The 25,923-nt window shown below is 52.9% G+C and overlaps 8 protein-coding genes across 8 annotated transcripts; 4 read left to right on the top strand and 4 right to left on the bottom strand.

Annotated features, from left to right (window-relative positions):
• Positions 1-538: 538 nt before the first annotated feature.
• Positions 539-1,182, top strand: BDP55DRAFT_641492 (uncharacterized protein). Its single transcript, XM_060573403.1, has 2 exons — positions 539-972; positions 1,023-1,182. Exon 1 carries the CDS (start codon positions 675-677, stop codon positions 939-941), a length of 267 nt encoding a protein of 88 aa, XP_060437164.1. The 5' UTR covers positions 539-674; the 3' UTR covers positions 942-972; positions 1,023-1,182.
• Positions 1,183-4,988: 3,806 nt separating this feature from the next.
• Positions 4,989-7,745, top strand: BDP55DRAFT_539162 (uncharacterized protein; the record flags this gene model as incomplete). The annotated part of the gene is made up of 3 exons (XM_060568009.1): positions 4,989-6,702; positions 6,757-7,254; positions 7,306-7,745. 3 exons carry the CDS (start codon positions 4,989-4,991, stop codon positions 7,743-7,745), a joined length of 2,652 nt encoding a protein of 883 aa, XP_060437163.1.
• A 664-nt stretch (positions 7,746-8,409) lies between these two features.
• On the bottom strand, positions 8,410-9,240 carry BDP55DRAFT_625636 (pyridoxamine 5'-phosphate oxidase-domain-containing protein; the record flags this gene model as incomplete). The annotated part of the gene is made up of 1 exon (XM_060571502.1): positions 8,410-9,240. The coding sequence occupies one exon, from the start codon at positions 9,238-9,240 to the stop codon at positions 8,410-8,412; it is 831 nt and encodes a 276-aa protein (XP_060437162.1).
• A 1,606-nt stretch (positions 9,241-10,846) lies between these two features.
• Positions 10,847-12,489, top strand: BDP55DRAFT_538091 (uncharacterized protein; the record flags this gene model as incomplete). The annotated part of the gene is made up of 2 exons (XM_060567911.1): positions 10,847-11,606; positions 11,669-12,489. 2 exons carry the CDS (start codon positions 10,847-10,849, stop codon positions 12,487-12,489), a joined length of 1,581 nt encoding a protein of 526 aa, XP_060437161.1.
• Positions 12,490-13,142: 653 nt separating this feature from the next.
• BDP55DRAFT_722619 (40S ribosomal protein S30) lies at positions 13,143-13,662 on the top strand (the record flags this gene model as incomplete). Its single annotated transcript, XM_060578633.1, has 3 exons — positions 13,143-13,195; positions 13,461-13,572; positions 13,639-13,662. The coding sequence occupies 3 exons, from the start codon at positions 13,143-13,145 to the stop codon at positions 13,660-13,662; spliced, it is 189 nt and encodes a 62-aa protein (XP_060437160.1).
• A 3,010-nt stretch (positions 13,663-16,672) lies between these two features.
• BDP55DRAFT_641476 (uncharacterized protein) lies at positions 16,673-19,893 on the bottom strand. Its single transcript, XM_060573402.1, has 3 exons — positions 19,339-19,893; positions 18,345-19,274; positions 16,673-18,282 (listed from the first exon to the last, which is right to left on the bottom strand). The coding sequence occupies exons 1-3, from the start codon at positions 19,744-19,746 to the stop codon at positions 16,930-16,932; spliced, it is 2,691 nt and encodes an 896-aa protein (XP_060437159.1). The 5' UTR covers positions 19,747-19,893; the 3' UTR covers positions 16,673-16,929.
• A 424-nt stretch (positions 19,894-20,317) lies between these two features.
• BDP55DRAFT_641474 (uncharacterized protein) lies at positions 20,318-21,308 on the bottom strand. Its single transcript, XM_060573401.1, has one exon. It carries the CDS (start codon positions 21,023-21,025, stop codon positions 20,792-20,794), a length of 234 nt encoding a protein of 77 aa, XP_060437158.1. The 5' UTR covers positions 21,026-21,308; the 3' UTR covers positions 20,318-20,791.
• Positions 21,309-23,668: 2,360 nt separating this feature from the next.
• On the bottom strand, positions 23,669-23,924 carry BDP55DRAFT_722617 (uncharacterized protein; the record flags this gene model as incomplete). The annotated part of the gene is made up of 2 exons (XM_060578632.1): positions 23,669-23,773; positions 23,835-23,924. 2 exons carry the CDS (start codon positions 23,922-23,924, stop codon positions 23,669-23,671), a joined length of 195 nt encoding a protein of 64 aa, XP_060437157.1.
• Between the last annotated feature and the right edge of the window lie 1,999 nt (positions 23,925-25,923).

Genomic DNA, 25,923 nt, shown 5'->3' with positions numbered 1-25,923 from the left:
TGTACGGGCAGGTAATGTTCTTTTTCACTTTTTAGCGGCATATACGAATTTTGGTGGTATTCTTGCTTTTTGCCCTCTTTTCTACTGTGGTATGTGTATTCTTTTTTTCGGTCTTGCCCAACCGTATCCGGCATGAATGAGGGTCTTTCAGGGTCAGAATCCCACGATTCCGGTGAGCATTGAAATCATGGCTTCCGAGAAGAGCAAACAACGCAACATCAACCAGAAAGAATGTCCACCGCAGCTGCAACATGGAATCTCCAGGACTCCGCCCAGCTCGCCATCCATGAGACACAGTGACACCGTGATCCATCATCAATCCCCCCTCCCGTCTGATTCCCACTGCCCAGAGGGGTGGAGAGGAGGATGGTGTGGGCTTGCGGATCCCGAAACCACCTAATCAGAGATCTTCCCCAAAGAGACGAATGAGACCCCTGTCTTGGAGGGCCGCGAGCTGGGCGAGCATCGCAGCGGCTTAAGGCAGTTTGGGTGGATTTCACATGCACTTTCGATGAGCGAGCTGGACCAGCTGATGTGCTCGTTTTACGGATACCTGCTGTGTATTCTAATTCCTGGGTTTCTGAATCTGGCCTGTTGCAGATGTCTTTGCGTTTCGTAACTTCCTTCGTCTTTTTTCCTGTTCTCCATTACTTACACGAAAATACTTTTTCTTCATGATTTCTTATTCTTCTTCATCGCCAAGTCCATCTAGAAGAAACTCCACCAGTATGTTGGTGACGAGGGGGACCCCGAAAATGGTGTTTTGTTGCGGCCGTGATCATGGATCTGCTTCCCCTTACCCGCTGCGGCTGTCTGATGTGTGTGTGTGTGTGTGTCTGCTCATCTTTCTCTCTTGCCTCTCGTACCCCTGTCAAGATTCAAAAGGACATCTCTCGTTGGTGATGGACCTGCCGGAGACAATGCAAGACCAAAAAAGATGAGCGCCGGGCAGGACGCACGCTATCATGCAATCTGACATTAGCACCATTACCAATGACGATGTGAGGGAGGGTATAATTTACCTGGCGTTATACGGGGGACGAAATTGAAGAGAGAGAAAAAGCACAAGCCGCCAATTTCAAAAATTTGGACATTCCTCTCCTCTGTGCGCGCCGTGCGACCTTTCAGAATTGCCCATCGGAACCGGTCGTCATCTTGTTGATCTCTGTTTTTTTCTGCCCTGTTGCTTTATCATCATTACAACTTCGGTAACCCAAGGCCACGGGAAGACGAGAATGGCGAAGCCGCTACGCGGGAGTCCGGGTGGAGTACCTAAGATGGAGGTTTACATGGAACCGGGCTCTTAGTTTTCTTGCTGGGCTGAGCACTCTGATGAAGTCACAACGCAGCAAGTTACACGACGAGTGAGGGAGACAGAAAGAGTGCAAAACACACACACACTTAAAGTCCATGCCATGCCTGCAAGACGCGGAATGCCCACTCTGGCACTCACACCCCTTCCCCCCCTGGTCCATATCGATTATGGGGTGGGAGATGACGAACGAACGGGAAGCTGAAGCTCGCTCTGCTTCCATAGGGCGTTCTTTTTTCGTCTCTTCCTAGGTAATCTTGTATTCTTTTCTGATCTCCCCTCGGTGCTTTTCCCCCTCTGCTCGTCCCTGTCTCTGCCTTTTCCTCACCCGACATGGGAGCATTGAAGATCTGAGACTGCCGTTCGTTCTGCCCACCCTTTCTTTCTGTTAGCCCGGGGAGAAGAAGGGGAGGGGGGTCATCTTCCTCGCTTCCCTCCACCCCCAGAGCTCTCTTTCCCAGGGTATGCAGCTATATTCAGATACGTGAAAAGTAATAGGCGCGAGGACGCTTTTCTCTATCTCTTTCTGCCTTTCTCGCTCTCCTTGCCGTAGCGGACCAGACAGACACATTCCCCCCCCCCCCCCCCCCCGGTGCCTTGTTGCATGTCGCCTGCGGCTAGGACGAGGGGTACACCAACAAAGTGGACATGCCTTCGTCTGCGGCCCCCTCGCCCTGTCCTATCCCGTGGATGTCTTATCCCGTCACTGTCCACTGAACCAGTCAGAGGGGACCCCCTTCGTCGAAATGGTCAAGCCCAAAGGCCCCAGGTCCAGCCCAACACATGGACTGAGTGGGAAACTGGGAGTGAAGGGCAGAGGGAGAGAGAGAGCGTCCAGCAGCGCATAGAGGGGAGTGAGGAAAGCAAAAAAAAAAAAAAGAGAAAGAGTGGATGATAACAGATACAGATACGGATACAGAAAAGTGTTGTTGTTGTTGTCACTCCCCTCCAAGTCCAAGACCACCCCTGCCTTGGCAGACCATCGGCCGTGTGTCTGTCTGTCTCTCTTGTTGATTCGCATTCATTTCTTGTTTTAACATCCCGCCGCCTTGCCTCTCATTTGCTGTAAGACTGTGCGTTTCCCACTTCTTGCTTCTGATTCTCACCTTACAAGACTTGACCCCCATCCCCCTCTTCCTCTGTCTACTACGTCTCTTTTTTTTCCTGTTTATTTTCTTACCTACCTTACCTACGATCTCTCGAAGCTTGCCCGCCTATCGTTTAGTCGGACCTTCGTCCACCTACTGCAGGAAAACTTGACTCAACACTGCGCCTTGCGTTCCCGTTGCGACACATGAAAGGTTACCTTGCAGAAACCTGGACTTGCATCATTTCCATCGGCGATAAGACGTCGGACCTCCCCCTCCACCACCACCATCATCGCTACCAGCTCCTCCAACGACGCCACTTCTGAGCAGCCACCTTGGAAGATCAGGATTACCTGGCTGAAAACTTGTCGAAAGAGCAACAATACTACAAATTGAAAGAGATTGGGAAAGAAGTGTGGGAGAATAAGATAAGAAAGAGACTGGAGATTTTACTTCGCCGTGGGGGAGAACAGGGACGAAATTGAGACGAATGAGACGAACACGGCAGCAAACTTCATCCCAACCAACGACCAACACAACCCACGACTAGTATCTGTAGAAGCAGCAAAGATGCCGTCGTTATCACTGCTCAGACGGGGGTCTAAGCAACACGACCAGCGGCCATTATCCCCTTCGAAGCGCCAGCAACGACAACAAGAAGTTCGACCGCCGCTTTCGCCGCCACAGGAGAACGGAAGGGAGGCGTCGGCGGGCGGTTTAGGGATCGGAACGGGCGAACCGGAGCGGGAGCGCAAGTTCTCCAAACGGGACCTTTTTGGAGGGCTGTTGAGTCGCAGCAAAGGCCGGAGCACCAGCAGCAGCGCATCGACGCCGGCTTCGTCGACAAAGTCTGGGCGGGGTCCCGGTGCCGAGTCACCGACAAAGTTGCCCGTACGTTTCTCTCTTTTCGTCCATGTCTGTATATTATCCTTTCTACACCAAACGGTCCGTCTCCTTCAAAAAGTTTAGCTTCCCACAATTTTTCAATGCTTCGATCATGTCAGATCACGCGCGCTTCGTCGTTCTATTTTCCACCTCTTTTGTGGTACTCCCCCCAGTTCCCTTCTCAGGCAAGGTCCCTGAGATGGACGCTTCGAGTCTGGACCAGCTCCGACGCCCCGAAGTTCCGATTTCCCCTCCCCGATGTCCCCGGTGCCGAAAGCTGGAGATGAGAAAGTTGCTCAGAATAGCAGCAAGGCCGTACTGGGAAGATGCACGCAACGCAGCAGTGCTGCTTGGATCCAAACATACTGCGCATAGCTTACATGCTTTACACAAATCACACGCACCTTTCCTTCACTACCACCCACCACAAGTCTACAACCCCCTTCCGTGCTGTCACCCCCGCACTCTCAGACCAGGTCCGGTTCCCGCGTCGGTGTCGGTGGGTTTGTCTTGGCCAAGGCTGGACATTCCGTGCGCCGCAGACGGAGAAGTGAACACAGACAGTTGAAGGGAGAGACAGACACACGGCAGTGGCAGTGGCCAGTGGGCAGAGAGCGGCTCTCCAAGGCGTGGGTACCTCCTGCTCCCATCCCGTACCTGTGTTTCCATGCCTTCCTGGTTCCAAGCTCCCCGGCGCCTTCTCCCCACCTCACCGGGCTGGACCTAGACCCTCCCGTCTTCTGTCCTCCGTAAGGTACGGATACCTTGCTCTAGGTACCTTACGTAAGGTGCTGAGGGGACGTGGAAACGGTGGCAGTGACGGTACCTACTGCGTAGACGGCGCCACAGTCTGCAGCACGACGCACCACGACTGCACCACGACCTCATCCCCCTCTCCACCGTGTCACTCCCCCGCCATCGTCCTATGCAATCCATCAAATGGGAACTGCATCAGGCCACTTCTGGTCTGCCCTGTCTTGCAATTTCTGCTTGCCCATCCATCATCTCATTGCCCATCAGCCTGCTTGCTCATCAAGTTTGCTTGCAGTGACGTCCTTCGAGATGTCCATCTGCTGTTCCAGTGTTCCTTAATAATACTTTCTTTCCCAAGCCTCCGTACCTACCCCGATGCTCAGACTCTGACGATCTATACCTCCGCTACTCCCTTGCATAACCCGTCCCTTCTCTGCCGCGTGATCAGCTTCCGAGACTCCAATTCCCCCTCTTTACTTTTAGTCAATGTTACTTGTATAACACACCCCTTTCTTTCTCTTCATCGACAGCCTTTCTTTCCTCAAGTCTGCAAATTCCTTTACAGTCCATTGCTGTAATAATCGGTCCAGCCTTTTGAGCGGGTTAAAGACAAAGACGTCGTACCCCGTTTACACACAGAGAAAGCAGCCCGTCCTACCAACCATACCAACCCAACCACCTTGCCCTTTCCAGTCTCAGCAACACTGGCTCTTCTAATTACCCCAATTGGACCGCATCTCTTTGTTCAACCGTCGTAGAAGCCGTTGTGTCTCACCAGCAAACCCCAGGTTTCCCCTCCGCAAAGCAGTGCCGAGTCCCGTTCCTCTCGATCGCCGCCCCCTCTCAACCCCAATAAGCCACTGCCTTCCCCGCCTCCCTTCGCCTTCGACAGCGCCGACCAGAAAGCCAATGGCCCTTCCGCCAAACCAGTTCTGAAACTGACGAAAATCATGGCAACCCTCAGCGACGACGACGTTGAGAAGCTCTTCTCTGGAGCTCCTCAGTACTTTGCTCGCTCCGAAGGCCATTACACCGGCGCTCCGCACCCCTCTGTCGCCTTTCCCTGGGACGAGTCGCTCGAGATCCGCGACCTGACCGACCATGTCCAGATCGAAGACGCCGCCTGGAGCTGCATCACAGCTTGGCCTCACATAACAAGGGACATGAACTCCAATCCTGCTGCTATACGATGCGCCAAGGAAAGGAAGCGAGCCCATTTCTACCCGCGATGCCGAGAACGGCCTAATATGCTCAGTATGCAAGGCTTGGAGAAGGGCACAATGGGATACCAGGCGGCTTTGGAGATGCCGGTTGGCGACGCGCTCCAGGAAGAGCAGTTTGGCTTCGACAGCATTGGACACAAGGCCAAAGCCATTGTTGAACAGCGCCAGAGAATGTTGGCTTCCAAAGACGGCCTCCGCCGCTTGGAAGAATCGTCCATCTTGGATCAGCTCATTAAGAATGGCGCCAGGTACAAGGAAAACAAGGTCCACAGAAAGATCCACAACACCCTGTACAATGAGCTATTCCTGGGCATCCTGCATCCGCCGACCCGTGTCATTGACCACTATGACCCTTACAGCCTCTCTGTACAAATCTCGGCGCTAGTCAAGGTCCTTGCTGCACCCAATGTCTGGATCGACTTCTCTCATGTGGAATGGAGAATCAGACTTGGCCAGATCCTCTGGGGCTCCTTCGAGGGCGACGAGCTCGAAACAGATGTTGAGATCGACGACGCTGACAGCAACGAGGAGCGCAAAGAGGAGAGATACTGGTTGTTGCTTCAGATTCTCCTGGCATGCGAGTTGCTCATCAGGCTAGATGCCATTACGGAGGGTGAAGAGCTTGGTATCGAGAGCATCAGACCCACCGAGATTAAGCGCTTCGAGAAAGATGCAAACTCAACAGTCAAGTGGTCATTGCACTTGGCACGCGCCTGGCTCGAGAACATTGAAATCATTGAGCGGAAGGTCGACCCGGCGAATACTCAAAAACGCAACTCCGGCGGATGGCTAGCATCTTTGACCGGGAAGATGAGCCTCCACCCCAACAACCACGTTCACTCACAGGGCGACGTTTCCGTGTATACCATCCAGGGACGATACAGCGAGAGACAAGTCAATGGACTTACGAACTTTGCAAGAAAGCTACGCTGGCCCGACATCGAATCAGACACATACGCCGAGCAGATCTCAGAGAAAGTCAACAAGGTGTCAGAGGCGACTCCGATTCACACGCCCGCGGAAACACCAATGAGCATTGACACGAAAAGATCGTCTTATTTCGGTGGCGGTCGAACTGAAGCGAGCGTTACTCGACATCCGTCTGGGAAGCACAAGATCTCGGCAGCTTTGCATCCGTCGGGATGGCTATCCAAATCTTACGTGTCCGGCCTCATGCTTCCGGGCGAAGGACTGTACCACTTGATCATGACCACTCTCTTGGAGAACGACAAGGAGGCAATGTCCAAGCTGGGCCCGATGGCGAATCTGTGCGGTGGTTTCGTGTATCGTGGAAAGAGTTTCTGGAGCACTGCTTGCATCATCGGCCGCGTTCTGGCTGCTGGTGCTGGCTCTGCTCAGTGTATGGGATGGATCTCGAGCGATATTACTCCCCAAGGACATGGTGATGGCTGGGTCAATATCGACGTTGCCGAAGTCTGTGGTAAGTAACCCTCTGACGAGCTCCCATTTGACCTAAACTAAACATATTTTGCAGATGACATGAAAAAGACAGGCAAGCAAGCCCGACTGTGGGGTAAGACTCACGTCGAGCGCGAGTCTTGTGTTCTAGGTGATGCGGATCCCAGCTCGGTGTTACCCGCGGATTTCATTATTCCCTATGAGAACAATTATGCGGAACCGCCTCCCAGCCTGAGCATCTCCTTGACGTCTCTCAATCTGTCCGCGCCTGTGGACTCGACTCGTACCACTCCGACCGAGGAGACGGTGATGACCCCCTTTTCGGACGTGACCCGATCTCACGAACTCTACACCTATCCGGCTTCCATCTCCTTTTCTGTCGGCCCCAACGGCGGCGAAGCAAAGGAGCACCAATTCTCACTGACAAAGGATATCCATTTCCTGACGGCTCATCCTTGTCACCCATCTTCCCACGTTAGGGTCTTGAGGTCCCCTTCGAGCCCCACTATCCAGCAGATCGACGTGGACGGTAGCGGCATCGGCGGTGTGAGCTCCAAGCCGGCCACCATCACGGGTAAGAAGAACCAACCCCCCCTCACATGGCCACGTAGACTGACAATTATAGGACATCCCCTGCATAAATTCTTCACATATACTGTTATCCATCTCTCAGAGCTTCTCGACAAGCCAGATGCCTCCTTGGATAGCTTGCTTCTCAACACGTCATCTGTCCGCCGTCCATCTCTCACACCCACCCCGAACACCACGCCTCGCGTTCTGGTTATTGACTGCATCACTGGCTTCAAGCGTCAGGCTCCGACGCAAGAGACCCCCACGTCACCCATTCTCGAACGTACCGCCAACGGCGCCAGCCTTGCGACAACCAACATGCACCTTGAGTCCCGGCGTCGCCAGTTTGGAAGTGACATGGAAGTCCTGGTGAGGGCGTTTTGCGCAGAGAAAGGCTGGAACGCCATCATCTCAAGACGCCGGCGGGGTTGCCTTGCGTGCGCCATCAGAGAAGCTGGCGCTCTGGCTTGGAAGGTCATCATCCGCGTGGACTAGACGTGCTTTTTCCTCCACTTTGTCTTGAAACTGTTTAATCTTCTCTTGTGTGTACATAGTTTGAGGACGATCGACAGAGATCACAGTCATCATTTTGGGCGTCGGGTTTTTTTTTTTGATATGGGATACCTGGGGTACACACGCACACGTGCACACACGAGAGGCATGCATAGCGTTTGATTTGTCTTGCGGGAACGACTGAATGGGGGACAAAAGGAAAGAGATGGAAATAGGATGTCTGCATTGTTACGTCTGAGAAAGCTGTAGTGCGAGATACCCCCACCCTGATATAATACGCTGTAATGATGAATATCCCCTCCTCGTTCTGTTTGCTGTTGTGTGGCTTAACTCTCGAGGTTCGCGATCTTAGAGCGTATGCATAAAGTGCCTGCATGATATTCAGACTTCGGCTGTTTAGCGAATATGTATCTCGCGCGGCCAAAGTCTTCATTAAATTAACAACGCCGGCTTGGGCAAAATTGGCATATAAATACTCATCAAATGACCGGCCTGAAAATGCATTGCAAACTAGCAAGCCCCTTTGAGGCCTATGGGGTCTGACCTTGTAAATGGTATCATACCAAAAAGAAAAGATTGGATCCCTCCCTTACGCAAATCATCAACTACCTTGTCATTGCAGGTAACATGCTCTCGACACACACATTCAAAGGTCCTTGCCGTCGAACCAGCTGTTGACGCTCCACTCCTTCCAGCCGCGCTTCTCGCCAGGGAGCTCAATGGACTCGTACTCCTCCTTGGTGACCTTCTGCCACTCCTCGAGGGGGATCCAGCCAATGTAGGCACGGTCACCGAAGCCGCCAATCCAGTAGACGGATGTGACGACGAAGCGAACCCACTCTGATTCGTGGACGGGGCTGCCGGGGAGCCAGTACTTGGAGTCCGGGTGCTTGTTGACGAAGCAGTGGGCGAGCTTGAGGGAGGAGACGGGGTCGGCGGGGATCTTCTCAAGGTAGCCGAGGAGAGAGAAGCGAGGGAGGTTGGCGGCGGAGTAGGGGACCGTGTCGGGGAGAGCGGTGGCCGCGTCGGCGTCGGAGGAGCCAAAAATTCTGTTCTTGAGCGAGGAGAAGAGGGAGATGCGCTTCGCGGGCGGGAAGGGCGGGACCCAGTGCATGGAGAGGGAGATGTTGGAGCCGGCGCGGACGTTCTTGAAGGACGTGGCGATGGTGATGGCCAGGATGGTGGGGTTGCCCTCGTCCTCGCAGTCGGCGACGTAGTCCATGAGACCGATGGGCATGCCGGAGAGGTCACCGCCCGAGGCAGAGTGAGCGCCGGTCGGGAAGACGGTCGCGAGCTCGGCCAGCTTGGTCACGGCGAGAATGCGGCGGCCCATCACTGCGGACTCATATGAAGTCGGAATGCGGTTTACGTCGGCACCGCCCTCGGGGTTGGAGAGGAGGTGCTGCGGCATGCCTGGCTCGAGAACGGCGGTGGCCGCGGAGGCGGCTAGGCCGGCGAGGATGGCGGATGTCTTCATCTTGTTTTCAGGTCGGACGAAGAGAGGATGTATGGGACTGCTCTGACGGTACGCGAGAGAGAGGATGTAGAAGGATGAGGATCGGCCGGGGGTCGGGCGTGTGCGAGGTTTTGTAGCAAAGTCCTCACTTGAGGTGTGTGTGTGGTGTCTGTCGGTCGGTCGGTCGGTCGGATAGGGTGGGATCGATCGATCGTACGAGCTGTTCGTGGTGTGAGGCGGTCTCGGAAGGGTTAGGAGGTAGGGCCAAGATATTTGGGAGGGAACTATTGACAGCGAGCACGGCGGGGACAATGTCTTCTTTGGGGAGGTTTCTTCGGCGTTGGGGATGGATTGAAGAACAAAGAGGATGGGATGGATCCGCCTGGGCAAACACGAGTACTGCGTAGAGGAGTCCCCCGTCCAACAACGTCGGTAACAGTCAGGAGAACGAGTCGGGTTTCGTAACGGGCGAGGACGGGAGGTCGATCTGCAACGGTGGTGGGCTGGGGGTCAGTCAGAAGGTTAGGTTACCTCGCGTTGGGTTTAGCTGGGCAACTCCGCAAGAGAGGAGATGGGCGCATGTGATGTCTGGGATGAGACGCTTGGAAAGTGGCCCGGGGTTAGATCTGATAAGCCAAACGGCGTTTAGCGCGACAATGTCCAAGCCTGGCTCTATCCACTCCGAGCCATGCGGGCATGGGCAGGGCTACTGGCTGCTGTACGGATACGTAAGGTGAAATTTCAAGTGGCTTTTCCCGAAGTTGTGGGTTGGCGAAAGGCTGTCTGCCTACAGGCACCTGGGTTGCATGATCATCTCCGGCGTCTGGAGGTGAGCAGATGAGCACATGTTGGCGTTTGTAACTGTAATCCCAAGGCCAAAAGGCGAGGGAACGGGATGAACAGCCGCCAATGTCCAGGTCTTCGGCTCAGCATTCCAATGCTATCGGCTTATCTGAAGAGGGGAAACAGTGCATAATCCAGCTTTCTTGTGCTTCATACTGCCAAAACACACTGTACGAGTTTTTCTAAGGTGGGGGAAGGAGCGAAGGTCCAAAAGGGTACTCGAGTGAGTGAAGGTACACGATTAGATGGCAGGAGGCACCCACTTGTGCTATGGTTTTTCGGGAAGGAAGTACCGGTCGCTCTGGAAGGGTCTTCTCATTGCCAAGTGCTGATTGGTGCGCGCAACTTGTCCGTTCGCACCTCAAGTCAAGTCCCGTTCTCCAAAGGAAAGGCGTAGGTCACCTCACAAAGACGACCAAGACGGCAATTACAACACCAAAACGCAGAAAGACCCAAGCCCTTCGTCAGACATAGGTGCCAGCGACAATAGCGAAGGCGCGCCTTTCTGCACACAAATTCAGAGCATACTAAGCCAGGAGGGCGCTTCGCTCAAGACGAGGCATTTCATTTGCCCCTCACTCACTCAACTGTCCAGTATCGACTTGAACAAGGGTCTAAGGTGAGCCCAGTCTCCATTCTTGCCCCGCTGAAAATTCACTCTCAACTTCCTTAGCATCGAGGGACTTGGGCGTCCACAGGTAAGACCGACCAACGCGGGTCTTCAACACCAACGTGCTTACATTATCTAACGCCGACTTCTCATTAGGCCTCACAGCTGATTGCCATGGAAGAGGAGACCAATATGGCAACATGGAATGGTTTGCCTGTTGAGCTCAAGGGCCTCATTCTTGAGCACCTTGCCCATGGAGCTGTCGCCGAAAGACGCTCAAAAACATCAAAGTCAAAGAGCAAGCGTCATGACATGGGCAGCTATGCTGTCGTGTGTCAACAGTGGCAGAGATTCATAGAAAAGATCAACTTCAGCACTCTCGAGATCAGTTCTGCCAAGGATCTCTCTCGCTTTGATGAGATTCTTCAAGACCCCATCCGTCGCTCTTATCTGCGCCGCATCTCACTCCGCATTGAGCTGGCTAAGTATGCCAACAAGCTGGCCAAGGTTCCCGAGACAGACCATGAGCAGAACGAAAATGAGATTGCATTCACTCAAGGAATCTGGAACCTTTTCGACATCCTCAGCAAGTGGACGCCTTCAGGCCAGAGTATGGAGTTGGAGCTCAGCGCCGCTTCGCCCAGCGATAAGAACAAGTACTTTGGGGAGCTGGGCTTGGATCAGGACGGCAACTCACGCTTCTTCGACCACGACCTCGACTTTTGCTTCATCACTGCTGCCTGTGAGCAGGTCGGACGACACGGTCTCCCCGAGGTCTCGGTCATCAATAGCTGCCAGATTCTGCGCCGCAACCACCGCAACATCTCATCTCGAGCCTTGCTCAGCATTATCTCGAGTCTGCCCAAGCTCGAGGAAGTCCGATTCGAGCCCTGGCATCAAGTTGACTTGGAAGCACAGTTGGAAGTCGACTCCGGTACGTCCCTTCTGCCTCGCTGAGGTCGTGTGCAATAGCCCAATACTGATTGGCTCTCTCAGACTATGCCCGTACCTTCCCTTTCTGGCCTTCCCACATCAAGCGAATCAGCATCTTTGAGCATTTCGATGCTTTCAACAATGGCCCGGAAGCCGAATGGGAGGATGCGGAGTCTGTCGACGACAATGATGCGGATCCAACCGGCGGTGATATCGCTCTTCCCATTCCTACCGACAGTGCGGAAGAAGCGGGAGATGTTGCTCGAACCTCATGCCCCAGTCTTGGTCACAATTTGGGCTTCCTCAGCCTGCAAGCCGAGGAAATGGCCGTCTCGAACGTCTCTGACGCGACTGCTTTCTTTCAAGGTCTCCTCGCACGCAAGCCCGTCTGGAACAACCTCCGCCGACTTGCGCTTACCTCTCATACCATGATTGATGGTATCGACCACGAGACCGTCAACGGTATCCTTCGTTCGATCGCCAGCGCCGCAAAGCACATGCCAGCATTGCAGATGCTGGAAATTTACAAGACCGACCAGTTTGGAGGCGCCGTCTTCCGCTACTCCGTCGAGATATTGTCGACGACGGCATCGTGGGAGAGCACCTGGGACTTTCAGATCGGAGCCGATGTGAAGGCTGCGTGGGCTGAAGTGGCTAAGAAGAACACTCCCCACAACATCACCTTCCTTCCTGAGATTCGCCAGAGCGACTACCGAGGACCCTACGTATTCTTGGACGAGAACCTGAAGACGAAGGATCTCATCATCCACCCGGCGTCGTTGGAGGATATGCTGTCGAAGAAGTTGGATAAGTGCTTGGCCTGCAATGGGTACTGCGCCGATCCTAAGAGCGAGGAACAGATGGGTGAAATCAACAATGCTTGAGTAACTGAGCAAGGTCGATGTATACACACGAGAACATGTCTAGATACCCTGTAGAGTACGAACGTTGGACGGCTGCAAAGATGGATAACGGAAAAGTTGGCGTAAACGATAAGCAAACATTGTCAACCATTGGTTGTTTAGTACAATAGGTTCTTCAATCAGTCATTGCGAAATCACTATTAGCAGTCTGAGTCACCATAAGGGCACTCAGCTATGCCTCCTAATTTCGAGTGCCCACCAGCGCTACTGGCAGCGAATGTAGTTCTGCTCGTTCGCCGATGATTCATCTCCCCGGCGCCTCTGCGAAAGCTCAGACCACCGAGCGACAAGCGTGGCGCAGTTTGTTATGAGATTAACCCCTAAGGCCGAATTCTCGCCCGGACCACCTCTTCCGAATTGGGGCGGAGGCAAATGCGGGAAGGTGACTGGTTCAATACAAAAGAAAAGGCAAGCCCCCTCGCCCGCCCTGTTCCATCCCCACTCGCTACACGTGACGCACAGAATTACGAACCGAACCCCCAAAATTGTCCAGGCCCGCAACCCTCCCACGCAATCCGACGCCCATTGCCCGCGCAGAAGACGACAAGCCCGCTTCTCGATTCCATCGACAACCAACTCACCGAAACACCACAGCAGCAACTCAAACCGCCACAATGGGAAAGGTTCACGGATCGTTGGCGCGTGCCGGAAAGGTCAAGTCTCAGACGTAAGTCTTTTTTCTTCTCTTTGAGAACAGCAAACATCCCCGTGCATCTGGGAATCGAGGGTGGCAAACCGACGAAAACTTTGGTCACCACGGACGACGATGAGGGGGAACGCCGGTCGGGAAAGAGAAGGGAAAACAACGCCATTCAATCAACGAACTACGACGGGGAAACGCATTTTCTATCGAAACGAGAAACGACCGGGCGATGGACTACATTGTTTTTGATGATGAAATAACGAATCACGATCGCTGACCACTGCAATAGCCCTAAGGTTGAGCCCCAGGAGAAGAAGAAGACCCCCAAGGGCCGCGCGAAGAAGAGACTCACATACACCCGCCGTTTCGTCAACGTCACCCTCACCGGAGGCAAGCGCAAGGTACGCTCTAGACAACAACTCTCGACTATCGATGACCTCGGATGACTAACTTGACCTCCTCTGTAGATGAACCCCAACCCTACCGCCTAAGCGCTTTCTACTTCCCATATGCATTCGATACGACTCTAGGAACGTCTGGGCCACTGGCATGAGGGTGGAATCGACGGGACAATCAAGTTCAAGGGTGGTTGGCGAAAATGGTGAAATTTGGGACAAAATGCCGTCGTGGTTTCGGAAATCTTATCACGCCCCTCATATCCCTCCGGTTTCCCTCCGCCTGTCGACGGCTTGAGGAATCCCCTACCGGTGTGGTTTACTTGGGTCCTTCTGTGTATAGATTGATCTCTCCCGACCCGACGAAAGCATAAGAGACAAACGAATGCGTAATGCAGAATTCGTAAAAACTATTTGGTTTTTTTCTGGCATTCAAATCGGAAATGGGGAATCTCGCTTTATCTTTGAACTGTCTTTGTCAAACTTTGATGAGCGCTCGCCCGTGCTTGGGGAGAAATATACGGATGTTTCTTCTGCCATCTACATGATGACTACTCAGGGACTGCCGTGATGACGAAGTTTCGACAAGATTCCTCCCGAGCGGTGTCGCAAGCAAATTATTCCAACCAAACGCTGAGTGACAACAGAGCACAGGATTACGGATGTTTACTAGGCTGATGTCCAATTCACTGTCCGCTTGATTAAGTTGTCCACTAAATGATATCATCCGAGGCCGACCTTCAAAGGACCTACCTACCTAGACTTCATTCACACCCCCGAGCAAGACTCTGATAGGCAAAGGGGCTGACCATGGCAGCTCCTAGCCAAACCAGCGTAACAACCTCGCCCATCGTATTATAATATAAGTCAAGATATCAGGGAGTCCTAGCCATGCATCCCTTGCGATGTAGAGCTCGGGGCCATAACCTGACATCGGGCCGCTACAGACTGTTCGTGTCATCATGACGCTGTAGATATCCGCGCTCTGGTGGTTTTTTGGTCCGAGGAGCCCCTTATTTGAGCATATGCTCGACCCATCTTCGGCGTGCAATATTCGGAGCAGACCCAAAACAGGGGATTGTTGGCATCGAAGAAACTAGGGTACGGGCGTTGGCCACCTTACACCTCCGTCAAGCCGTATGTCGTCCCGGACAGTGTAGCCACGGCCTACACGGCTTTTGATGGAATGGAGACATTTCTCTTCGCTGCAAGACATCAGGACAGTGAGAATTTCCTCATCATGACGCTCCTTATATGAAGTCGATCCCTGTCCAGATTGGCACGTTCTCAGTAGTTGATGAAGGAGGAGTGTAGACTTGACTGAGGATCTGGGCACACGCACATACTGGCGTTGAAGCGTGAGAAGATGCTGAGAAACGACGAGGTTGTATCTCGAGCCGTTCTTGTACCGTGAAGCATGATACGGTGAAGTTTTGAACGGGGGTGAACTTGGAAAGAGGGGTGGAAAGAAGGTGCTAAACTTGTCGTACATCTCCTATCTCAGTACTAGGTAGGAAGTAATTCTTGGTACAATGCCTTTTCATGCCGTGACATCATATGATGCACTGTTACAGGTTATTTAGCACATGGCTTGTGATTCTCGTCTCCCGCCAGAGGGGATATCAACGTGGAATAGTCGAACACCAAAGCAACCCAATGAAGCGTTGATCAAGATGATTTTGAGCGAGGACTGCGCCAAGGGTCTAGAAAAGTAGAGTGGCAGAGAACGAACGCATCAGCATGCCCTTTCACGAACACCACCATCACAATCATTCCCTCCTTGCGCTTCGTGTATATTCTTCACGGAGTATCTTCGATGGGGTGGGATCAGATGCAAGTCGAACCTGCCGCCGTACGATGTATGCCCTATTTGTTTATTGCAATGCCAAACACATCATGGGAAGCCAACAACACGAATAAGCCCACCATGCCGCCGAATTAAAGCCCTAGTGCATTCGGATCCCCTAACAACAAGACATATTGTTGAGAAGCTCTCTGAGGTGATGGTTTCTTCACAGCCAGCCCCGGTTCTGCTGCACGGTTGTATATCTCGTTGCATCTTGCAGCTTAGCTGGTCCGTACCTTACTCAGGCTGACAACTCAGTCAAAAGGCATCCACGCCAGAAAGCCAAGTCACGAACCGGCACGGTGATATTCCATAATTTGTCACAGCTTCGCGAGCCTTGAAATATTTAGGGCTGGAATTGATATTCGAAAAACGTTCTGCTTGAAGGATGAGCTTCTCTTGACTTGAAATGTGTAAAGGACGCCTCCCAGGAGAGACGTCTGTTTACTACGAGACTGAGAGGCAGCCAACTCAAAAGCATGATCGGTTTGTTTGCTACATATTACGTTCACAAATAGGTCCTAGTTGCGGCGATTTACCTGTACTAGAATGAGTACCCCTGACGTCAACCCATCTCTCCCTATTTCCAAAACTTAGAGCTCTTCTCGATCTTTCCTCTTCCCCCATATTCAGCCTCTTTGGCACCAGGAGGACGTTTCAGGGAAGTTTGCTTGCAAGAAATCCACTGTCCAAGACTACTAAATGTTCTTGATGTGGCTTACAGTCAACGAAACCCTAGGCAGATCGACCACCGCCCACGACATCGGGGCTCAACACGACTCCTTCTACCTCAAAGACAATCTCACAAGTTGAAAATTTCATCCGAGATTATATGACCGATAATCTCATCCCGTATAGAATATTCACATCAATTTAGATCATGATAAAAACCTCACTGACACTGTGAAAGTATAGACGGTTACGCCTCCGGGACCCAGCCGATGCATGTTAGAAGTTCGGACAAATCACTTGCTGAGTAAGAAATGGAACCCTGGCTGCGGATTCAAGTCGACCAACGCTCAAGGACTCATCCTGATTTCAAGCCGCCAAACCCGCTGCCGCCTATGCCCGCCCAAGTGTCGTTCAACCCGGAACGACGCACGTGCCCCCACCCGGCCTCCGAGACGTCACCGGGGCCGTGGGATGTGGAGCCACACAGACGCATGCCGCTTAATTACCTGTGCCAGAGGCATCCCGCGTTGCTGTAGCGGGAGGCGTCATAACAGTTGCGAATGAGTACATTAACACAAGTCTATCCTCAAGAAGCACATTGGATGTTTCCCAGGCCATTTGTGACACAACGATAAGGCTGCTAAAACGCCAAATACTCATTCAAATAAATGTGGCTGCTATCGCTATGCCAATTCCCTTAACACCGACTCATGCCATGGATCACCCATTCGAGCCAACCTTCCATCACTCGCAAACTCAGCAATACCGCCATTTCCCGGCCAAGTCTCAGTATCTCGATAGATAAACAAACCCAATAACGCTCAGATAAAATACATTGCAAAACACTACGGCAAGTCTGAGCTCCCAGCCCGCGAAGGTCGCCCTGCTGCCCCCGAGCCAAGGTCCTGCAACAGGCTCCGTAAACTCTCGACCAAGGGTGGTAGAGGTTCAGAAACCACAGGAAAGTTGTTCCGGAAAATGTCTCTCGCAATCGATAGAACCACACTCGGGTTTGATAACGATTCTACGCCTTCAGCAGGGTTTCCATTGATTGTGAGACCAGGCACTCCGCGGTCAAGTTGAAGAAAGGCCCTCGTTTCCCGGTTTTCGTCCGCATCCATCAACGTGTATCCCGAAGTAGACCTGTTGTTGCTCAAGCCGTTGCTGATTTCTTGGTCGGAGCCGTGTCTGGATGCGGAACAGGACAGCAGCCCGTATGCCCAAAGCGTGAGACATGCGTAGTACACTGCGATGGCGTTGAACTCACGTAGCGAAGCAGGTGGAAGCTGGCGAGCATGGTGGAAAATCTGACCAGCATGCCATATCGCGTAACGTGCCTCAGATGTCTTTACCCAGCTGTCTTCCAGGCTGGTGAACGTCCTACGGGCCTCATCCTCTCCCGATTTGCCAGCAAACGTCTGCAAGATGTCGGGAGAAACGTGTAGTAGCATCATGAGGACCTCCGACATGACTGCAAGCTGAGCCGTGGGCCGTTTTGATGTGAGGATCATGGTTGAAAAGTCGTTCAGGTCTCGGTAGAGCTCTTGGTACTGTGTTTTGAGCCACAGACGGTGGGTCGCATTTCTCTTGCTCGAGAGACCGTCGGCATAGAACTTGATGGCTTCGCGATACGCCGCTATCTGACCCCAGTAGCCATGCAATAAGGCCATGTAGCACAATTCTGTGTCAACCAATTGCTCGAATTCGTCCAGAATTTCGGTACAGTGCATCACTTCTGACACACGGGGAATAATACGGTCTGGGGCTGCGTTGGTTTTGGCAACATACACATTCCTCCATTGCTCGGCGGATCGTGCCCTCCATAGATCTCGAGAAGCAGGAAGACTGAAGTTTAGTTCCGTGTAAGACATGAGTGGGTTTTTGCAGAATGAGATAGAAGTCTGGATGTCGTGAAAGAACATGTGCAAAACAAGGCGTTTGTAGGATTCACGCTTCGCAAATTTGCGCCACTTGGAGTCCAGGACCTCGGGGGAGTCTGCCATTGTTGGGATCATGGCCGATGAATCTGGTGGGGCCGAGAAGTTTCCCGCACGTCTGAGCATAGTCATTGGAGGCTGTAGAAAGCTCTCCGCGATCTCCATCTTTCGCTTGAAACCACTCCAGATGCCAATATCCAGGTTGAGCATGAATGCTTGGAGAGCCGCAAGATCCCGTGTGAAAGAGTTTGAGCTTTCGAACTTGGGCATGTTAGTAAGGCAGTCTGCTACTGAGCGGATGGTCAAGGGGGTTATGGGCTTACCAAGTCTGCCAGTCCAAGCCGCAGCACTTCATGGAGTGAGAACCCGAACTGCCACACCGCAGGAATGGATATATATGTAGCACCGCTGGATAGAATGCCAGCAAGCAGTTCTGGAATCGCAGCAGCAGCATCGAACGTCGCCAGATGGATCCAACTGTCACTCTGATGCTCATCATGAATGAAATGGGCTTGCACGAGATAATTTAGGAGATCCAAAGAAGGAAAAGATGGTGTGCGTGTGCGGCCGCCCTTTTGGACTGTGCTAGCCACCACCATGGCCAGGAGACTGTCCCTCGAGAGGGACGTCATCTTTAGCTTCGTGCCCGGAGTATTGATGAGTTTATCAAAAGCGGGAGAATTGGCAAATGTACCGTTGTCAAGGATGAGCTGCTCCTTATCCTGCGGCGAAGCATGATGCAGCGCGTAATCCTTTGGCCCCGGCTCCCAGAGCCAAGGCGACCGTTTGAAGGCCGCGTGTGCCTTTGACGCATTTCGTGTGTTGGATTTAGACCGGCTTGTTGTAGTAGATTCGGGGGTCTGATTAATCTCGGGTTGCGGAATGGTTATGGCGTCGAAGTTTAGGTCCCATGAGGAAAAGTCCATGTCTTGGAAGTACGTGTGTACTGGATTGAAGTTGACGATATCATCCATCACCATGTCCATAACAGGGTTCGAAAAGCCATCTTCCATGTAGGAGGATGCGTCCAGATCATGGCTCATATCGGGATTTGGTGGCATCATGACCAGTTTTGAAGCCGTATAAACGGAGCCAGTGTCCATGCTACCGTTCATGTCGACGCTCATGTGCAGTGTTGATGTCTCGGATGGGCTGGAGGCGCCGTCGATTGACGTTCGATGAGGATGTGTGCGCTTTGAGGGGACTTCACATGGTAAGTTCTTGGATCGACAGCGAGAGCATGGCTTAGCATCCTGAATGTGTGTCAGTCTTCTGGTACTCTGGCACAGAACTATAGTTTTTCCGGCCGGGGTTTACCTCGCATTTTGACTTGGAAGCGGCACAGTTCAAGCACGCCTCGGCGGCTCGATCACTCCTCCGTATGAAGGTTCTACCCTTGCCCGTGTTATCCCGGTCGTGGGTTGTCTCGTGGCGGGTGAGGAGGTCGGCTCTATTGAATCGCTTGGGGCAGCGGGAGCACTGGTAGGGACGAGCATTCTCATGAGAGCGTAGATGCCTCGTTAGATGATCGGCCCGCTCGTACACTCGCTTGCATATGTGGCATACATGTGTCGAAGAGGGAGATGTGTCGGATGTGCTCAGTTTGCGTTTCCCGAGCTGTTGGGGTAAAGGTTGGGCCGGTTGTTTCGGCAGTTCCGGCGGGGAATAGAGGGGGTTCAGCATGTCAGAGCCGGCGGCATCGCAAAGGATGTCGATGCCGTTCATGTTATGTTTGGCGAAGGGCGGGCGGAAGGGAGGATGTAGATGGGGCCGGCGGTTAGATTGAGTTGGAGTTGATGATGAGCTACAGAGGCTCTTTGCGCAAGTCTTGCGACGGCGGCGGCATCAGGGAATTGGGCACCGGGAAGTGGCGGGGGGGAAGTTTACCTTAGGACGGCAGCAAAGTGGAGCAAGCGAGCTCATATTCTGGGGGAAGGCCCGCGGTGGGCAGGGCAAGAAACACTGAACGGGCATGGCCGCATGGCGGGCACGGTAATTGGTATGTCGCGGCGGCCGGGGAAAGGTAGCTCTCCGCACATATTGGTATGGGAGGGTACTTTGCCCGACCTCGACGCTCATCTGTACCTTTTTGCGGGGTTTTAGGCCCAAACCTAAGACAACCTGGAAGGGTGGTAAATAAATACCTTACGCCAATGGGGACCAGAGCCGTTGGATTTTGCCTCGCCGTGGTTGGCTGCGGAACCGGAACAGATGGCCAGGCTGAAGGACGGGACGGGAGTGTGAGGTTGATGCTCGATGCGCTCGCACGTCGTCAAGAGTCTAAATCTGACTGACGGTTCGTTGCAACTCGTTGCATCCGTGGGCCTCACACACCACTCCGTGTCGAGTCGGCCCATGGCTGTTTCCTCCTTGTGGGGTCGACAAGCCTAGTTCATGAATACGAGGCGGTTGAGACAGGAATAAGGAACAATTCGAGAACAAATACCTGGGACACGCTGAGGATATTGGAATACGGATAGACAGCCCTGCGATTGACATATCTGATGCATTACTGGGCATCGAAGACCAAGAGTCATGATGGGCCAAGTTCAAGAAGAAACGACTCCATTTGATGGGGACAGGTCTTGCTAAAACTGAGCCGCAGTGACAACCTTTAAAGAGCAACGACATCCTGGAGCACTAGGATAGGTCAAGTACTAGCTCCGAAACGGGCTATTGGTGACTTCCACACTTCCCTACGGGCAGGACTGGAGTGATGATGACATCTATGCGAGATGGGTGACCCAGATTTATGACTTGTTTCTGCTAGTCATCTATCTTCTTTTGCTTTTCTCAGGTCAACAACTTCCCTTGACTGAAAACCACCTTGAGCTTCGAAATCTCTTGTTTGACAGTGAGTGCTGAGATTATCCCAGAGAGAGCCCATGGGTCCACTCCCGTTCCGTCCAGAGTGGTTGCGGACCGCAATGATAAGGTTTGCGCATCTGCTCAAGGTAGGTAGGTACAGTAGGAGGACCCTGGCGGAGATGGGCTCCGTTGCCATAAATAAAGGTGACGGGGAAAACAAATGAGATATTTGTCAGGGTCCTGGGTCCCATTCTTATCTGAGTGTAATTTGATGTTGTTGTCGTTCCTGACTTCCTCGAGGTGTTTTAACTTCAAGTAATGCTCGGCCTTTCTATCGTGCGTGATTTCCCCATGGCCCGACGTCTGGCAATCTTGGAAGCAGCGAATTGGCGTATCCACTCGGGGGTTGACAACTCGCGTGAATCTTGCTCACATTTCATAATTCACTTGAAGAATGAATGAAGAAGTTGCGATTGAGAGTGAGGCAGGCAGGTGGAGACCGGTGCTTCAGATCGGAAAGTGAGGGAGGAGCACATTCAAGACGCGGGCCAATCAGGCAGTTGATACACCAGACAGCAACTGCCTCTCGGGAACACCTGCGCCCCTTCCCAAGTTTCCCAGAGGTGCCGTGGAAAGAAGTTGTCAATTCTCAACTTCTCAACCCAAGGCAGCCTCAGTCAAACCTTGCTTTTTCTTCCCTTTCTTCCACCACTTTTGGCCGCCATTGCTTCTGTCACTTTTCCACTCCTTCATCCTCTTCGCAACTTCACAGTGCTGAAGCCAGACGTCCCCCCCCTCCGAAACTAACGGTGAACATTGCCAAGCATCGTCTCTTCACACCGGTGTAGTAGCTACCCTTCTTTTCCTCCTCTTCCTCGTCCATCTCAGCTTGCCGACCCCTGAACAAATCACCAGCGCTTGCAGACATACCCTGCCTCGTCATATGATGCACCCAATCAATACCTTACTCTACTCATCGCTGCGATTCAGTAAACCGATTCGATCTCCATTCTCCGCACAGCCTGGCGCTATCCAACCTGGTGGGAGTCCTCACCGCGCAACAAGTCCATGGCATCTAGGCCAGGACTACCCGTGCCGTCACATATGACGGTTTTGTATGTCTTACGATGCGAGACATGACCGCCCATACAATCCTCATCTTTCCCTTGCCAACCCAGGTACTGGCATCTCCCGCAAGGCGGCTTTTTAGGGCTCCGTCACGATCCGTCAGAGACCCGGCAACCCACACACTTGCCATCTCGCCCACAGTCATTCCTGAGAGCAAGACTTGCTGGGACGCTACGAAGCTAGGGACATGGACCTGGATCTCAGCTGGAATGCGCCTTCCTGGATGCCGGCCTGCTTTTTGACAGGCCTCTGAACTCCCTGTCGAGTCTTGCAGGACGTCCACTCGTGCGTCCTGCACGCCGTTTGGTGTAACAAGTCTGACCCGGCTTGCAATTCCAAGCTACCTTACAGCTGTGTGTGTCAGTGGAACCGTGGGATCGGGACCGATTGGGCTGATAGGGGACCTGATCGCAACATAACCACCTGAACCCACGCAACGCCGAGGTCCGCCATGCATCACCGCTGTTTCCGTCCTCCACGCCGACCTCCCATCCCCGTTGTAGCCCGTCGGTCCGCAGCTACAGACACAGCTATGAGGACCCGCGCCGCAACCCATAAACGACTTGTCATCATTCAAAGGCCTGCACGAGATGCAGCTCGCAACCTTATGCTGAATATGGTCATTAGAATCGCCCTCACCTGCCAGGTTTTGATCCAACGCGATACTCTGTTCAGAGAGACTGCTACCTTAATCCGCACTGGATATCCAGTGCCAAAGTACCTCTTTGCTTTTCGACTCATCGTCTCTTTCCCCTTTCCAACTGCGATACCACCTCGATCTTGACCGATACACACCTCAGGGGATCGGTTTTCCCCCATGCAGCGACAGGCATTGCTGTGCCCATTCGTCGCAAAAACGGGCTCAGCAGCAGCCAATACCATACTCCCGGTGTTATCTCCGAGCAAGCCACCTCCCGCGTCCCGTCCGGCACTCTGTCGCGATCGGGGCCATGCGATGCGCTCCAGTCCATACAGGTGTCGCCGGTCTGTATCTAATACTCCGTTCTTAGTTCCGAGATCGAGTGTGGAACCTGTACCAAGGTACACACCACTCGAGTCCCGTCGCCATATCCATACCTCCTCTTACATCGATTCCGATTCGAAACAGGCAAGGTTCAAACGAGTTGCGGAAACGAACAAAGAACATGTATGGTGTCTGATTGAAGCATGTAGGCCGAAAGCGGCTACCATTACATTTCCAAACTCCCCCTCCAAGCCCGAAGCCCAAGCGCCAGTTGGTTTGCCCATGTTGTTCTTACCCCTCTGTTCATCCATCTCCCGCCCATTCTACCCCTCCAACTGTACATTCCGATCTGAAAATCGGACAGACATGGCTCGTTAACATTACAGGGCCAGTACCCAGATTGGCCCACTCATCGATTTTGATCTGCCCCTTTTTCCATTCCCTCCAATAAACCCAGAAAATGACGAAAAAAAAGGATGAAAAGAATTCCTCGTAATCGAACAAGCACAACCCCCTTTGGTCATCTCATTCTCGCTCCTCACACACAACCCCTCAATCTATAGCCCTTGTGTGTCGCCATTCGCCGTTGTCCCGGGGTATCGTAATTGTTTCGGTGGTTCCCAATATCGCATCGCAGTCCCAGCTTTATGACTCTTGATCGGGGGATTCAGTGCTGTACAAGAGTTAGCCTCACCGCCACATGTTGCAATGACGCGGGAAGAAGTTGGAGAACTCACATGAGCTGTCTTAGCCGCAGGGGGTGCCGCAGTAGCCGCACTCTTTTCCGGGTAGTACCCACACCTCTTTACCTGAGGCATGGCACGTAGGGCAGCGAATGCCTGGGAGAAGGTGCTGAGAAAAGAGAGTTAATTCGGGCCCTGTGTGGACGTGGGGTGCAGCCATGCACACTCACCTGTTTCGAGCCGCTCTTGGTGGACGACGATGGCTTCTGCTGGTTTCGGAAAGCGGTCTTGTCGACCTGGCAGTGGTTTGAGCAGACCATGTTGGCGAGATGTGATGGCGAACTTGGTTGGTTGTTGTGTGGTTCGTAGGATCTGGAATCGAAAAGGTGTGGTGGGGGTTGGCTGGCAGGCAGGCACTCGAAGTCGATGTTTGAAGTTGGTGTGGCGTCAAGCTGATGTCCTTTGACCTGTAAAATGTCCGATGATGGCGATCTGGACAAGGCGAGAGAACTCAAGGCGGCAACCGTCGATACTTATAGTTTGGCAGATTCCTTTGAAATCGCACGACAAGGACAAAGCACTCGCTAGCTGGGCCGTCGAGATGGGCAAGGACCAGGTAGGCACATCGAGGGAGACTTGCTCAAGGCGGGAGCGGGTGTTCCAAGTCCCTGTTCTGGTTACTAGTGCAAGAAGAAAATATGGCAGTGCCATCTGATAATAATCAAATCGGCGAGCAACCGGCGGAAGGCCGCCAGCAGAAAGTAGCAAGCAGCAAAAGAAACCAAACAGGCCGGTAGACCGGTACAGTGCAGATGGCACATATCACATTCTGGTGCGGGACTAGCAGAGACCCGGAGGCGTATCAGTGGCAGTTCAGCGATGAACGACGGTGGCGCGAACCAGGTTGCCAGGATAGGCATGGGCAAGGATTTGAATTCGATGGGGGATGTGGATGGATCCTTGGATCACTCTGTTCGAGGGGACAAGGTGGGGTGGACCAGGCCCCATGGTGATGGCTGAAGAATTGTTCATCGGGAACGACCGTAAGGTAGGTACTCGTTTGTATGTGTGTGTGTGTGCTTGGTGTGTGTATGTGTAGTGTGTGAGCATAGTTGCGTGTACATGCATCCGGGTGTCTCTGTTTCCTTTTCTTTGGGCTGTCTGTCTGTCTGCCTGCCTGTCTGTATGTATGTTTCCTTGGCTTGGCAGGACTAGGTAGATCTTTGGGGGGGGGGGGGGGGGGGGTTAAGGAAAAGAGAAGGGGGGATCGGGAGTTTGTGTGCGAGATGGTACTTTGCTCTACGGAAAACCAAAAAGCCATTCTTTTACTCTCATTTTCATTTTCCCTTGGTCGGGTCGTGGACTCGTGGTAAGACAAGACAGAGCCGAACCAGCTCAAGCATGAAAACCATGAAAGCTATGCCCTTCCGAGTCTCCAAACGGGGGACACGGCTCGGGCTTGCTGAGGCACGTTGCAACTCGCGGCTGGCGGCGGCTCCTCCGGGTGGTGTAAGGGAACGGACGGACGGAGGTAAAAAAGAGGTTGGCTGAATATTTGTTTTGTTTTGTTCTACCATGTTACTTCTTCGTTTTTTCTTAACTCCCGGATCCTCCTTGTTGGAATTAGATACCTTACCAGGGCACTCACAACATGGGAAGTAATGGAAAGAAAGGTGAGGCAGAGCGCTATGATGCCAACTGCTCATTCTTTTCTACGGATACCACACACACACACACCTCCCAGGGCTTTCTCTCTCAAAACCTTGTAAATCCGGATGCTCCCACCCTCTCCTCCCCAATCCTAATCCCAATTCCCCCCATGCCTCCCGGGGTTGCTCATTGGCCCCTGGCGGGCAGTCGATCGCGAGGCTAGTGCAGGCAGGGGTATTCGAGCAGGGAGCGAGCAGAAGAATAACCCAGATGAGTGGATGTTCCAGAGTTCTGTTCGATCTGCCCCGGGATTCCGCGCCGGGGAATTCCTTCTCTGGCTGTGACTTTGCAGCCAAAGTTGCAGCGAAGAAAGAGAGGAGTCGATTATGTAGGCACCTGGCAAGGTCTTAGTGTAGGCAGTGAAGCGCAAGGTAAGGTATCTTTCATGAAAGAGACCACCCCTGGTCATGGGCCCCTCCCCTCCCCATATCTTTTCTTTCGCTCTCTCTCTCTCTCTCTCCCAGTAACGCACGTATGAGCGGAGAAAGAAAGATTTTTGGGAAACTCTGTAATAGTGTAACCGTATACACTTCATACAATGACCCATGTTATTCCATGGGAGTAGACCCTCCCCGTGGATTCCTTTACTTTGAACTGCAAGTATCCGTG

Source organism: Colletotrichum godetiae (assembly GCF_030913485.1).
Source record: "Colletotrichum godetiae strain CBS 193.32 chromosome Unknown BDP55scaffold_1, whole genome shotgun sequence".
NCBI lineage: Eukaryota > Fungi > Ascomycota > Sordariomycetes > Glomerellales > Glomerellaceae > Colletotrichum > Colletotrichum godetiae.
Note: the sequence above shows the minus strand (reverse complement) of the source record. Positions and strands in the feature narration are given on the sequence as shown.